The sequence below is a fragment of the Ictalurus furcatus genome, chromosome 10, assembly GCF_023375685.1.
Source record: "Ictalurus furcatus strain D&B chromosome 10, Billie_1.0, whole genome shotgun sequence".
In the NCBI taxonomy this organism is placed as follows: domain Eukaryota; kingdom Metazoa; phylum Chordata; class Actinopteri; order Siluriformes; family Ictaluridae; genus Ictalurus; species Ictalurus furcatus.
In genome coordinates, this window is record NC_071264.1 from 22,251,785 (window position 1) to 22,267,252 (window position 15,468).

Below are 15,468 nucleotides of genomic sequence, written 5' to 3' on the forward strand. Positions count from 1 at the left end.
CTTGTTTTTAGAGAAAACTGTCTCAGCCAATATTTACAAATTTAAGTTCAGTTTCTCCTATAGTGTGTCTGTGTTGTGAACAGGACCACCTCTTATTGGTTAACAAAGAAGGCTGCTCTGTGGCCGAACTGTTCATCAGAAAATTGAGGAATTTTCCTGAATTTAGTTTTTTTTATATTCCCTTTTGTCATGCATGTTCTCTTACAGGTGACACACACCTATACCCTGTATCAGGCTACCACTAGGACACTACTGCTCAGAGACCCTACTTGTGTTTGGTTTGGTCCTTTATGTTCTATTATTAATTTCCCATGTCTGTGGACACATATAAACAACCAGGATAAAACAATAGCTAAAAAATGGGAAGGTAGTGGTGTTACTATCCCTCTCAGCCTGTGTCATAGTTCCCAGTGTGGCAACTGCTGCTTGTGTGTCATGTTTTGTTCATCGTTCGTCATGTGCTTTTGTTATTGTTTTGTTTTCATTTTTACTTCCCCTCCTATTTCAGTGGTTTTCATTTTTGCCTATTTCTTGTTGTTAGTTTTATATATATATTTTATTTATATTTCGTTTTCATGTTCTTGGTTATTGTATGATCTTGTTTTCTATTTCTCGCCTTCTTAGTTACCTTTGTGTGTATTTTGCCTGTATTCCAGTTCTTCATTAAATTATGCATATTATCTATGTCTTTGCGTATTTTTATCCAGGTACTTCCTTGTTTTGAGTAATTACAGGTGTGGAAAAATCATAAAAAGAAAAGTAAAGCTTTGCTTGCAGACTTATCAGTTCCAAATCAACTACTGGTGATTGTTATGGTGGGACGAGCAGCGCTGAGCAGGTACTCTATGGCATAGCCTAATTAAAGATGCTAAATAAAGCCTTTGTTTACAACTGGTCTGTATTTCTCAGAAAATATTCTAATCTACATAAAGGGCCGGTGAGAAATGACTAGCTAATGAAATTAGTCCTGCACCAGTCCTTTGATAATACAGGGCTGTATTCAGAGTCATCAACTTAAGTCCAACAGTTAAATCAATATTTATGCAGGCAAAGTTATGCATATTCAGAGACAGGTTTAGCACCTGTTTAAGTCAGCACTCTGGGTGTGCCATTCAGATTATGCAAATTACCTGAATGCCTCAGAGGTTGCCAGAGTAGAACGTTTTTCAATAGCATCTAGACCCCCACCTTTAAACACAAGCACTTGCCTTTAAACCCCCAGAAAATCAGGCACAGATTGCTATCAAACGTAATACAATGTAACATAAATGCAAGAGAGAATTTAAAAATGAAAAATTTAAAAAGACTAATATGATTATGATGAATGAGAAGATGGCAATCATTGAAATAAACCTCTAATAGGAGTATAGTAGTATATTGATAATACAGTATTTTGATACATAAATAGTTGTATTTGCACAATTATCAGCACATCCTATAATCATTTTATTGTTTTATATTGTATGCCAACAGTTAATTGTGCTCACAACATAATGGAGCAATGGGATACTAAATCGAGGTCATAAAAAATATATTACAATTGATCATACTGTCTTACACAAACTCTCCATTGTGGTTTAACACTACTAGGAAACTGGCAGATATTTATGTTAAAATGTTGGATGAAATAGACTTCCATTACTTCATAGCTCCAGTGCAAAGCAAAGGAAGCAAAACCGGACTTGTCTCGGCTTACTGACTACACTGCAAATAAAACGTGTACAAATCATTTCTCAAACCATTCTTTCAAAAGCCCTGAATTAATAATAAAAATTAAACATCGCTCCAGCAGTTTAAAACATGGTGCTCAATAATTGAGTAGTCCTTAAAAATGGAAGATGAAACACACTGACATAATTATGCTGCAAAGCAAAAAAAGGCAGCTTGACTGGGAATCAAATACTCAATCTAGCAATAATGGTGTGTTTCCATTATCTCAACAGAATCCTAACCAATAGTCTCACTCCTGATGACCGTTCGAGGTAAAATAATACCCAATTAGAAAACAAATTATAAACTGCCATATCTTAAAAATTTTTTTAAAAATAAACAAGACTGACTTGCGGCACATCTTCTGTGAGAATCCTATGCTGTCACCCTCGTAGTGCCCAGGGCTGCATTTCCGCACACACCGCCATTCCTCCTGCAGGAAGTCGCGGGAGCAGTTTAGACACTCCTCCATGCCCGGCCCTATGTAGAAGAATACACAGGAGGGATCAGTGATCTTATGATAACAACACTGATCTCATGATTCTTTGCGTCTTTATTATGTCTTCAGTGAAAATATGATGGAGAACATCATTCAGAGGTCGTCAAGCTTAGGGCTAAATTAGACAGTGGCTTTATTTCTCAGGAAGAAAAATTCCTTAAAGCCCTTTAATCACAAGAGTAAAACCTCTTTCCAAATTACACATAGTCTCCAACACACACACACATCCAATATACAGCCTCACACACTGTGCACTTCTAGCCAGTGATGTGAGAAAGAGCTTCAACTGAACTAATTAAGCTGTACAGTCAGAACATCATCTCAAGGGAACACACACACACACACACACACACACACACACCACTCAGTTGGTTTAATCTATTGCTATATATTCCCCTCACTGCTCCAGGTCTATCACATCAGCCATGTGTAATACATGCACTCATAAGGAAAAATGCCTCATATCTGTCTGTCTCACGAGCCCATGAGAGTGTAATGATTTAAATTGGCGTCTATGTGTCACAGCCAAATATAATAATGCTCTTTGTTTGAGATCAGCCTTTCGTAATGACTTCATCATTATCATAGAAACTCCTTTTTACTGCAGTGGTGAGGAGCATTTCAGTAGATGTCCTTGGGTTGGGAATTTGGGCCTGTGCTACATATTTATAATACTAACAACTCTTTCTAATCTAAAAAAAAATCCAATCTATTCTGTAGCACCTCAAGTCACGGCATCCATATCTATTCATTATGTGGCATATTTTCATCAAATCATTTCTTTACATAAATAAATGTGATTTATTCTAAATCGACTCTCCGCCACATGTACCAGCCAAATACAGAAAGCTCAGTTGCCATGCAACAAAGGCAAGGCAGGATACCCTTTGCTAACAAGCTCACTAACAACTTAGTTAATCTGCATGTCTGCAAAGTAAGACTGCCCCTTCTCTACATGCAGAGCAGTGTTTGGCAGATGTTGATCGCACAATTTGTGAAACTGTTTCTCACCCTAGACATTACGATGACACTTTGTATATCATTAGGCTTGTGCTGTGCAGCCAATTCTGGCCAATTACCAGGCCTAATATAACACATATTACTTCAGATGGCTGTTCATTACAGATGAACAAACATTTGGAAACTCCATCAGCATCACCAAGCAGGTGCAAGACAAGTCTACATACTTTTTGTGCAATTCTCTGGTACACAATATGAGTATACTATACTGTTGGCTTCTTTACAACTGGAAGTTACTGGCCAGCAATCAAACTCACATGGTACTTAACGTCCATGCATTAATTTCTCTCCCCCTGACCCCGAGGGCTTTCATGTCACCACCATGGGACAAAATATTCTTATGGAACATAAGTATAAGTATAAACCATGGGACAAAATATACATAGGCAATCATCAATATCTGGCTTTGGCGCAGCGCCAAAACATCAATTACAGTATATGTGAGAAACACTGCATATGGTTAAAATCTTATCAGGATACAATCCAGATACAAAGATGCATGAAATAACCATAAATGTGGTGTGTGGGAAGAGTCTTGAAAACGGGTTTAAAACACTACAATGTCTAAAATGCTTTTAAAATTCTGTACAACATTTTAGTCAATTGACAGCTGAGACAATTTTAAAGATTCTACGCAAAATTTCAACATCTAATCAGTTGCTTCCAGTAACAGTTAGTAATTACTATAATAAATACTGACAATAACCACAATCTCTCAGAAATGTGTACTGTGACATCATTTGTCATAATATTTATTGATTTATAGTGCTTTATACCACAGCATGGCTGAATTCTCGAATCTGATTTGTCAGAAGGTGTGGATTAATAAACTGTCCAGCAAGCCTCGGAGGAACAAGCCAGTTCCAGCTGTGACATGAACAATACGATAATATGAATGCACTAATTCAAATACGTAGTAACAGTTCGTATGTGGATACGGTACATAATGTAAGACTAATAATAAATGAATTTTTAAAAAGTCTGTTATTTAACAAAGAAAAATATATAATCATTGATATGGTGACGTTTTTGTTAGGAGACCTTCATTTAATATTTATGGAACAATCATGGTGCTGTATAATAGTTTATGCTTTCCAGTTTCACTGTAACAGAACTAGCTGTGGTTTCTGAGAGAGAGAGAGAGAGAGAGAGAGAGAGAGAGAAAGATAAGGAGATGCTGATGGAAAAATTGTTTAACACGGCTGTAACTTAAGTGATAATTTGTCTTACAGATGTTCCACAACGTTAAATGTTAAGTAATCAATAAATCGTGTGAAATGTCATATATTAACAAATGAAACATTATAATCATTATAATGGCAAATCACTGTGATATAAGTGGAATAGAACACTCCAGACCATGTGGTAATAATAATAATATATAAAATAATAATATTATCCATCCATCCATTTTCTATACCGCTTATCCTTACCGGGTCGCAGGGAACCTGGAGCCTATCCCAGGGAGCATAGGGCACAAGGCGGGGGACACCCTGGATGGGGTGCCAATACATTACAGGGAACAATCACACACACATACCCATTCATACACTATGGACACTTTTGGACATGCCAATGAGCCTACCATGCATGTCTTTGGACTGGGGGAGGAAATCGGAGTACCTGGAGGAAACCCCCGCAGCACGGGGAGAACATGCAAACTCCGCACACACAGGGCTGTGATGGAGGTTAAGGGTCTTAATCAAGGAGGGGTGCCAAAATTGTAGTTTTGTCTAAAAAACTTAATAACTTCAAATAAAGTTGAGCTTTCTCTCATATTTTCAGTGAGATTTCACCAATAAAGCTATATAATATAAATAAATACAATTATATTTTTCAGAACTTTTTTTTTTACCCATCTTTACCAATAATTCTGGAGCTGACTGTATTTTCATTTTTACTCCCTTCCTGTTAGAGAGCAGTGGGAGACCTGTGGTGTCCTCTTGGTATCCCCTGGGCAAACTCTGCAGAGGTTCTTTGCCTACATGTCATGCATTAAAATCATGTAATGCACACCTAGCCATGAATAGAATAAAACAAAACCTGTGCAGGTGGAGCAGGAGACATGGCAGGGGCTGCACTTCATCTCCTCCAAGTTAAAGAAGGTTCCATGTGTGCACTCAGGGACACAGGTCATTCCTGCTAAACTACAGGAAAAACAAAGGAGAAGTCATTTTTATAACATCTACATAGGAGACAGAGAGATGAAGACAGAAGAGGGCTTTCAAGTTGGGTTGTCACTGTTTTAGGTAATTTAAGTGTCCATTGCCTGCTGCTCTTTGAGTGGTTTAAACTTTAGCAACAAGATTGCAGCATTCTGATGGGGAGCCAAGGTTATGGGGGTTAGTGGTTGAAAATGAGAAGGTAAACATGCTTTCATGTTCTTCTCATTCTCTGAAGCTCAGCATGAAGAGCCTGGGATCTAAAACTCAAAGATTTCCAAAAGCCTCCAGAAACTACTTCAACGGTGCAAACTAGAACTTTTGAATGAGGCAGATAAAGTGCTATAGGGTCCCCACCAGCTCATGACTCGAAGCATGTGAAGGTTTGCTCTGAATAAGAGAAATAAAGAAAGGATTTTTTTTTTAAAGTATAAAGCTGCAGGAAGTGTAAACCACAGAACAGACAGCACATACTGTATAAAGATGGCCAGATGTACCCTAGACAGTAAACTAACACAGACTGCTCTTTACCTCAATGTAACCTATTCATGCTTAGACTGGAACTTTTAAATTTCCTTTACTGCAGCTGTTCTCAGAGTTCCAATGAGCACAAATCTGATCAAAATCAAAATCAGTCAAACCATGTGGCTACAATCTTTGCTCCAAAAAGCCTATTTTATCAATTTTATAAATTTAATTCACATATATATTTTGGACCAAAGACTAAAAAAATACAATAAAATTAAAAAAAGTAGAAAAAAGCTCTTGCAGAAAAAGAAGGACATGTAGAATCTGGCTGCAGTAATATAAAGGTAATTTGTGTAAATATGTGTGCTTTTAAGGAATGAAATCAAAGTTGATTCAAGTTAAACGTATAAAACATCAAGCCATATAAAGCAGTATCGAATGTTCTATGTTTCCTTTTACTGGTCAGGGTTGCGGTGGTACCAGGAGGGTTCATCCAGACTTTATCCCCAGCCACAGATCACCAGATGTTCATAAGCTAGCTGTGAGACAAAATCTCTGCAGTGGGTCCTGGGAATGCACCAGGGTGTCCTTGCCTGATACAGCTCTACCTGGAGCCTCCGGGGGACATCCTTGTAAGGTGCCTAAAACACCTTAACTCGATTCAGAGGAGCAATGGCTTTACTCTGAGGCTCTCTCAGGTTGCAAAGCTCATTATCTTATAACAAAGAGTAGGCCCAGTAACCCTGCGGAGGAACCGCCACTTGTACTTTCCACCTTATTCTTTCAGTCACTACCCACAGAGGAGGAAAAGGATGTAAAATGACCCATAAACAGAGAGCTAGTTCAAAGAAAATGGTTTCATAACCACTAATCCAATTCAGAATTATAATGGGTAGTCCAGAGACTGTCCTGGGCACAGATCCCCCTAACTTAGTCTCATTGCCATATGATCACAACCAGGCTGTCTGGTAAAAAAAAAACTATATATACATTTAAAAGAACTTAAGCTCAAGACATCACCAATAGCTGAATAATGATTTTCAAACGACATTTTCAACAGCGTATTTTTACCTTAATTTGTCTTACCTAAAGCCTGTTTTGCATGCCGTACATCTGTCAGAATCCTGAAGGCACTTCATACAGTTCTCGTGACAGCTCAGACAATGTCTCTGAACTGGAGGGTTGCAACGGGACAGTCAGAAAGACATAAAAAAGAGGAAAAAAAACAGCTAAAGTGAGACAAATAGAAAGTGAGAGACAGAAGGGGAGAGAAAAGGGGTGGAAATTCAGCCTTTTCACATCATCTTGCATTTCACACTGTAGATTAAACACATGGGAATCTGGATACAATATAGTTTACCGGAAGTGCAAATTAAAACCGTTCAAGCAATCTCTGAAAACTCACTTCAGCAGCATCTGCCTGTTCTATGTGTCTATGTGTGTGTGTGTGCTGAGACTAACCTGTCCAAATACTGATAATGCAAGTCAGGCTATTCTCTGCCTCTTTGCGTCAGAGCTCACGATTGCCAAGATGTCCTGTCAACATGCTGATTTGTAGTGACATGAAGGCCACCTCCATCACAAGTGTTTAATCAAAATGGCGCGGAACAATCCAAAAGGCTCCAGATGTCTATTTCAGTGTGTATGTGTGCGTGTGTGTGTGTGAGAAAGAGTGTTTGCTATTTGTGCAAGTGTGCAAAGTGCTTATTCACTCAATATCCAGAGCCAGTTCAGTTCAGCTCAATTTGACACAGATGGTGTGCATTTGATGCGGCAGCATTTGATGGATTAAGAATCAGATAATAAATATCAGTCTTGGGGCTTAAATCTGTGCACCAGTGTTACAAGCTCTCCTTGGAGATGCATTTGTTGAAGAGAAATCCTGGAAAAGAAAAACTTGCACCTCACCATACTGACATATTGAGAGACATGTTGTGCTTTCCAGGTATCCTGTTTCTTTTATCATTTGTCTCTTCAGAACAAAGACAGATATCACAAAGGCAATGCCAGAGCTCAGTTTGTTTCTAATTAGGGAGACGATGAAATACTTATACAGCAGTGGAGATGCATTGTACATTTACTAGCTATGAAGACACCGTGGTCTGGACCTCAGTAGTTTCTGATGGTTTTTTTTTCTTCTGTCATGTCTCCAGTAACGTTGGCTGATATACCCCATATCAGCTGTGTGGTACATGGCCTTTTCACTATATGCTTTTTCAGTAATCACTGAGGAGAAACAAGAAAGAAAAGGAGAACGAACACATGCATAGAGAAAGTGTCACACATTCCCAGTTTCCCACCCTCACCCTCATCATTGAAGTATCCAGTGGGGCAGTTCTCTACACACGAGCTCTCCTCTGTGTAGAAGAACAATCCTCTCCTGCAGGAGAGGCACTCATTTGATCCTCGGCCAACACACTTCTCACAACCTCGGTGACAACGCCTGCACCTTCGCACCTGAGCGTCCTCAAAGTAACCCAGCGGGCAGTGGCTAACACACCTCCTTTAGAGAGGAGAGAAGTATTTTGTGAACACCAATATGTAGCAAAATAATCCTATAATATACACTCACCATCCACTTTTTTAGGAACACCTGCACATTCATGCAATTGTCTAATAAAGCATGTGGCAGCAGCGGAATGCATAAAATCATGCAGATAACACACGGTGCCAGACAGGTTGGTTTAAATATTTCAACAACTGCTGATCTCTCCATTCTAATGTTTCTGAAGCTAACCTAGCAATATATACAGTATCTCACAAAAGTGAGTACACCCCTCACATTTTTGTAAATATTTGATTATATCTTTTTATGTGACAACACTGAAGAAATGACACTTTGCTACAATGTAAAGTAGTGAGTGTACAGCTTGTGTAACAGTGTAAATTTGCTGACCCCTCAAAATAACTCAACACACAGCCATTAATGTCTAAACCGCTAGCAACAAAAGTGAGTACACCCCTAAGTGAAAATGTCCAAATTGGGCCCAATTAGCCATTTTCCCTCCCTGGTGTCATGTGACTTGTTAGTGTTATGAGGTCTCAGGTGTGAATGGGGAGCAGGTGTGTTAAATTTGGTGTCATCGTTCTCACACTCCCTCATATTGGTCACTGGAAGTTCAACATGGCACCTCATGGCAAAGAACTCTCTGAGGATCTGAAAAAAAGAACTGCTGCTCTACATAAAGATGGCCTCAGTTATAAGAAGATTGCCAAGACCCTGACACTGAGCTGCAGCACGGTGGCCAAGACCATACAGCGGTTTAACAGGACAGGTTCCACTCAGAACAGGCCTCGCCATGGTCGACCAAAGAAGTTGAGTGCATGTGCTCAGCATCATATCCAGAGGTTGTGTTTGGGAAATAGACGTATGTGTGCTGCCAGCATTGCTGCAGAGGTTGAAGGGGTGGGGGGTCAGCCTGTCAGTGCTCAGACCATACGCTGCACACTGCATCAAATTGGTCTGCATGGCGTTCGTCCCGGAAGGAAGCCTCTTCTAAAGATGATGCAGAAGAAAGCCCGCAAATAGTTTGCTGAAGACAAGCAGACTAAGGACATGGATTACCGGAACCATGTCCTGTGGTCTGATGAGACCAAGATAGTTTGGATATTTGGATTTGGATACATTCAGATGGTGTCAAGCATGTGTGGCAGCAACCAGGTGAGCAGTACAAAGACAAGTGTGTCTTGCCTACAGTCAAGCATGGTGGTGGGAGTGTCATGGTCTGGGGCTGCATGAGTGCTGCCAGCACTGGGGAACTACAGTTCATTGAGGGAACCATGAATGCCCCTCCCTTCGGAGACTGGGCCGCAGAGCAGTATTCCAGCATGATAATGACCCCAAACACACCTCCAAGACGACCACTGCCTTGCTAAAGAAGCTGAGGGTGAAGGTGATGGACTGGCCAAGCATGTCTCCAGACCTAAACCCTATTGAGCATCTGTGGGGCATCCTCAAATGGAAGGTGGAGGAGCACAAGGTCTCTAACATCCACCAGCTCCGTGATGTCGTCATGGAGGAGTGGAAGAGGACTCCAGTGGCAACCTGTGAAGCTCTGGTGAAATCCATGCCCAAGAGGGTTAAGGCAGTGCTGGAAAATAATGGTGGCCACACAAAATATTGACACTTTGGGCCCAATTTGGACATTTCACTTAGGAGTGTACTCACTTTTGTTGCCAGCGGTTTAGACATTAATGGCTGTGTGTTGAGTTATTTTGAGGGGACAGCAAATTTACACTGTTATACAAGCTGTACACTCACTACTTTACATTGTAGCAAAGTGTCATTTATTCAGTCTTGTCACATGAAAAGATATAATCAAATACTTACAAAAATGTGAGGGGTGTACTCACTTTTGTGAGATACTGTATATATAATAAACCTAGCCATATAAAAGAAACAGAAAGTACTGGAAGAGCAGTGAAATACTAGAATGCTTATTAAAGCTGGAAACACAAGGTCGTCTGATGAAAAACAAAAAGCGGCTTCTCTACGGATTTTAAGTTTGACTGTGGGAATAATGGGAATAAAGCATTCAATAAATGCTCTCTCTGTGGTCTTAAATCATGACTGCCAAGAAACTCCATTAAGCGGTTTAAAAACCAACAGATTTATTTAAACAAGAAGTCAATACTTTTTCTATCAAATAATGTAGATCTAAAATCCTCCCTGTGAGAAAAAAAAACCCACAAAGGCGTGAATCGAACTCTGACGATTGTGAAGGTTAGCATAAGTCTAACTCTCACCATGTGCCTGAGAGGGAAATGATTAATCATCAGAGCTGTATCTATCAATTATTTTGGTTTATGAATATTTTGCCCAAAGTTTTTGATATTCTATAAGGAATAGAAGAGCTGAAATTTTACTTAGTAGATGACATTACTGTGGCTTTCTAAAATTTTCTATTAGAATGAAAAGTTCTTTTTACACTTGACTTACAGCAAGTTTTCTCAGTGAATCTATAGTGAGTCAATAGTACATCGCTCAAATGAAGTAATTATATGTGTTTTACCTCCCAGTCTTCAGGCTGCCCAGGCTGAAGTGGATGCAGTTTAAGCAGTGGTCAGCATCAGGGCTATCACAGCCCTGATCACCACACTCATGATGGCAAGGCCCTGAAGGCATCAACACAGAAAAGAGCTTCACTCTTGTCCATTAGCAGCAAAAAATGTATGGCTATTAAACCAATTTAGATGTACTGCTTGTGGTAGCATCTATATAGACTTGACATTGCAAACTGACATCACCTGTAGCTTTGTAAATGCAAATGATGTATTCTGTATTCACCAAAATCTAACACTTTTGCAATTATCAGATTACCTGTAAATATACTCACTGATGTAAGTAGCATCTCCTTTCTCAAACACAAATGTTAACTGTTGTAGGATCAGTGGAAAATAATGTTCTCATATAATAATCTAAGCAGGGGTTTTGATTTATAATTAACTGGATGAAAAATGATCAATCAAATACTGTATTACGCTTAAAGCAAAATATCCAAAACAGACCAGATCAGACTTAATATGATTCATAATAACTACTTTCAGAGAGTTTCTGCCATCATTGGAGAGAATATGGGAGAATTATTAATCACAAGGAACATTACTTGTACCAGTGTACTCCTCCTCTTCCTCGTCTTCATGTTGGAGGGCTGTGCTGAGTGAAGGCTCTGGACTTTTAACACTGGGAATCTCCAGCATTCGAGCACGAGAGTGTTGAGAACCGTGAGACTGGTAGGGGTGCTCGGATGTGCCATAGAGAATCAGTGTCCACTCCTTTAGCTTACCTGAGAAAGCCACCAAGAGAGACAGAGATAGAGACATAGCAAGGAGGATGGGGTTCAGGAGAAAAGATAAAGGAAAAAGATAGTCATGATATAGGCTAGTGTCCAAACTACACCCTGTGGGCAATTTCTGTTTGGGCAACAGCCTGTAAGCCGCTACAGAATAAAATAAGCGTTAGTCCGCTATAACAAAAGAACCTTTATTTATTTTCTATTCAAGTCTTCAGCCGGTGCTTAAATCTCCTCTTTTATTAATCTACTATATGTGCTTTAGATAGGGATGCAAACTCATCAGGGGTGAAAAAGGTGACAAAGAACCGAGACACCCCACACACTGCTCTACTGAGTGCGCTACAGGAATGCTAGCTCAATCGGTAGACAATGTAAGGTAATAATATAGAGGAAATAATGTAAGAAAGTAATGTAGTGGGACATCAGTTCAGGGTACTTTAAAGAAAAACTGTCATTCTCATGATTTCATTGACCATGTGACCCTGTCCAAAGACTGTCCTCGTAGACACCCCCCACACCCCCCCAACCCCCCCTTTCAAAAACTCATCTAGACAAATCAGATCTAGACGCATCAGAATAATGACCTATTTTGGATCCAAAATGGCGAATTTTGCCGAAAGGTGACAAGTTTGCATCCCTGTTTAGTTAATGTCACTGCAAAAGTCCCCGGTGTGAAAAGTATGGACACCCCTGATAAGGGAAAATCAAAAACACACCAAATGCCTTCAGCTTCAGCACATGAAATTTGATAGATCATCAGACACAGAAAGATGACAGTGACATGCAACTTAACAGACTGATAAAAGGATGGATCTGTGAGCAGACAAGGAATAAATATAAATGAAAATCTTATGTGTTTTCCAAGCCAAGATGGATGTATTGATGGACCTTCCAACCCTGAAGAGGAGTAATACATAGTTTCTAGTGGGGGCAAGGGGTTGGGTGTATGAAAAGAATTTTTCAGTATAGTCATCACTTGCATAAGGTTGAAGCTTGACTGCACATATACACAGGGATTTACAGTAATCACAGAGCACTTTTGGTGGGTGGGGCTCTGGTGGTAGCTGTAAATCCTGTATATACTCACACTCCAGTTTCTACTGCTTCTATTACCTTCTAATTATCATTACCATTAAAATTATTTGCGAAATGTTAGATCTTACTCTTCTTTTTATGTCTATTTTTATTTCTCTTTTGGCCAAAAAAGTGCCATTTTTGATTATTTTCAGGCAAATGTTTTGATAGAATCACTAATAAATATAGGTAAGTGATGTTAACTACACTCAGCAAAAAAAAAAGTCCTCTCACATTCAACTGCTTTTATTTTCAGAAAGTTTTTACATGTGTGAACATGTGTAAATATTTGTAACATTCAACAACTGAGACATAAGCTGAAGAAGTTTCACAGATATTTGATGAACAGAAATGGAATAATGAGTCCCAAAGGGGGGGGGGGGTCAATATTAAAAGTAACAGTCAGTATGTGGTGTCCTCCAGCTGCTTTAAGTACTACAGTGCATCTCATCCTTATGGACTGCTCCAGATTTGTCAGTTCTTGAGGTGAGATGTTACTCCACTCTTCCACCAAGGCATTTACAAGTTCTCCATCACGTCTGGGGGGGGATGGGGTTACATGTAATTTTCCACTGGAAGGACGATCAGCTGTCCTTCCTGTCTCCCTGTAGCACTGTTTTAGGCATCTTACATTACAGACATTGCAGTTTATTGCTCTGGCCACATCTTCAGTCCTCATGCCTTCCTGCAGCAGGTCTATGGCATGTTCACACAGGTGAGCAGGAACCCTAGACATCTTTCTTCTGGTGTTTTTCAGAGTCAGTAGAAAGGTCTGTTTAGTGTCCAAGTTACTGTAACTGTGACCTTAATCGCCTACCGCCTGTAAACTGTTCATGTCTTAAGGACTGTTCCACAGGTGCATGTGTAATAATTGTTTATGGTTCACTGAACAAGCATGAAAAACATTGTTTAAACCCTTTCCAACTAAGATCCGTAAAGCTTATTTTGATTTTACAAAATTATCTTTAAAATACAGTCTCCTGAAAAAAGGGACATTTCTTTTTTTGCTGAGTATATCTACTTGTTTAATGTTATGTAGGTTGAACATATATTTATACATTCTATTTCACATTTACCTTGAAGAAAGCAAGGGTCAGTGCATCAGTGCATCTTTCAAACAGGAAAATTGAGACCAGATGAGAGATTACACATAATGTGAGATGAAATGAAAGGGGCTTCTATGGTGTCAGTTAATATCAAAGAGTTTAAAACAATAGTTTAAAAGTTTGCAGATCTGCCCAGACCCTTCAGCGATTCTTGTCTTCATTGCTTGATCTGAATGTTTTAAAAGCAGTGTATCACAGACACTGAAAGACTGTGGCAGGAAAAGTACTCAGACACAGTTGCTTAAGAGTCACTCAGGAAAACATTTTCTATCATAACGCTGGTTAAATGAAGAGATTTGGTCTCTCATTTCCAGAAAAACACACAGAAACACATATCTCAACAGTTTCTCAAAACCTAGGATAGAGCTGTAATCTTTATAGTCCTTACCTAGAACCTCGAGGTTGCTGCGGAGCTGTGAGGGTGAGTCAGATATCTCCAGGGTCCATGTGCCTTCCGCCCGCTCTCCCCAGCAGTGCACCGTCATGAACTCCCAGTTCCTGAAGCCCTCATTAGAGTTATCAAACAACCTGCAACACAGCCGGAGAGGGATCCGAAAATAGAAGGAAACAGGTTATTGAAGAAAAAACAATGTGGATTTATGTTTTTCTTTGCTGGAAGCTGTTCCCTTGACTAATAATCATAGATATCAGCACTGAGACCAATAATGTATTCTAACAAAACCAGAGAACAAAGAAAAAGCAAATCACAACATTTTTGTACCTGTTGATATTACAACCTCTAAAAGATTTCACTCAGAAAGACCTGATGAGGTGCTTCTGCTCTGTTCACTCTGTTTAATTAGTCATTTCAGCTGACTATGAAGCTGTCACTGTGCATTAAGTGCCAGATGAACTGCTCATACTGTAGCTGATGTCAGCTGTGTAGCTGAATTCTTTTATTGTCATGAACCATTTTCCAAAATGCACTGCACGTGTTTCCGTACATGGCAACAACAATATCACCAACAGAATGACTCAAAGAAAGAGCAGACAGAAGGCAGGTAGGCTAGAATGGTTAGGCTCTAACCAATATCATATGTTCCTATTTTTATTTCATGTCTACATGTCTAATTGTATAGAATCTGAATTTATAAAATTGTTTTTTAAAAAAAACAACTTTTACAGTTTAAAAAGTTCAATTACATTTTAGAAAACTTAATTGCTTTCAATCAGAGTTTGTAACTGTTATAAAAAAATATCCTCAATGTCTTAGAAGAACATACTGTGACATAATTTATCACATTATTGATTTTATATTATGATATTTCCCGACCCTAATCATAGGCTTTGGTCGCATTCAATAAGCAATTGTGAACAAGATTTTAAAAACTGTACAGTGTATACCAGGTTTAAGAATGATGTTAGGACTGGATAAAAATTGTGTGTTAGATGAACATGTCTGTGTGACATACTGCTTCACCTCATAGGCGTAACTTTTACTGGGGACACTAGGGATGCGGTTTGAAAGTGTAGCCTGTTAAAAATAGTTTACATAATAGCTTGTGACAGAAACAGATCCAAATGTTTCTACAAAATATTTCCAAAATGCATACTGTTTCTCAGCATGCTGCATGTAATAAAATAATATTCCTCACGTCTAGACGTCTATAAATGTCCAGGCCACAAATGCGTTT

At 39.2% G+C, this 15,468-nt stretch overlaps 1 protein-coding gene across 4 annotated transcripts in view; it reads right to left on the reverse strand.

Moving 5' to 3' along the window:
- pcsk6 (proprotein convertase subtilisin/kexin type 6) overlaps positions 1 to 15,468 on the reverse strand; it is a 91,499-nt gene that overhangs the window by 10,842 nt on the left and 65,189 nt on the right. For 2 of the 4 annotated variants that reach the window (XM_053635605.1, XM_053635607.1), the window contains 7 exons: positions 14,223 to 14,362; positions 11,466 to 11,645; positions 10,872 to 10,974; positions 8,166 to 8,362; positions 6,946 to 7,033; positions 5,273 to 5,376; positions 2,061 to 2,190 (listed from right to left, as the gene is read on the reverse strand). In XM_053635605.1, the coding sequence (XP_053491580.1) occupies positions 2,061 to 2,190; positions 5,273 to 5,376; positions 6,946 to 7,033; positions 8,166 to 8,362; positions 10,872 to 10,974; positions 11,466 to 11,645; positions 14,223 to 14,362 (942 nt within the window). Of the gene's footprint in view, positions 1 to 2,060; positions 2,191 to 5,272; positions 5,377 to 6,945; positions 7,034 to 7,300; positions 8,363 to 10,871; positions 10,975 to 11,465; positions 11,646 to 14,222; positions 14,363 to 15,468 lie in introns of those variants that run through there. The other 2 variants (XM_053635606.1, XM_053635608.1) reach the window with 2 other exon arrangements.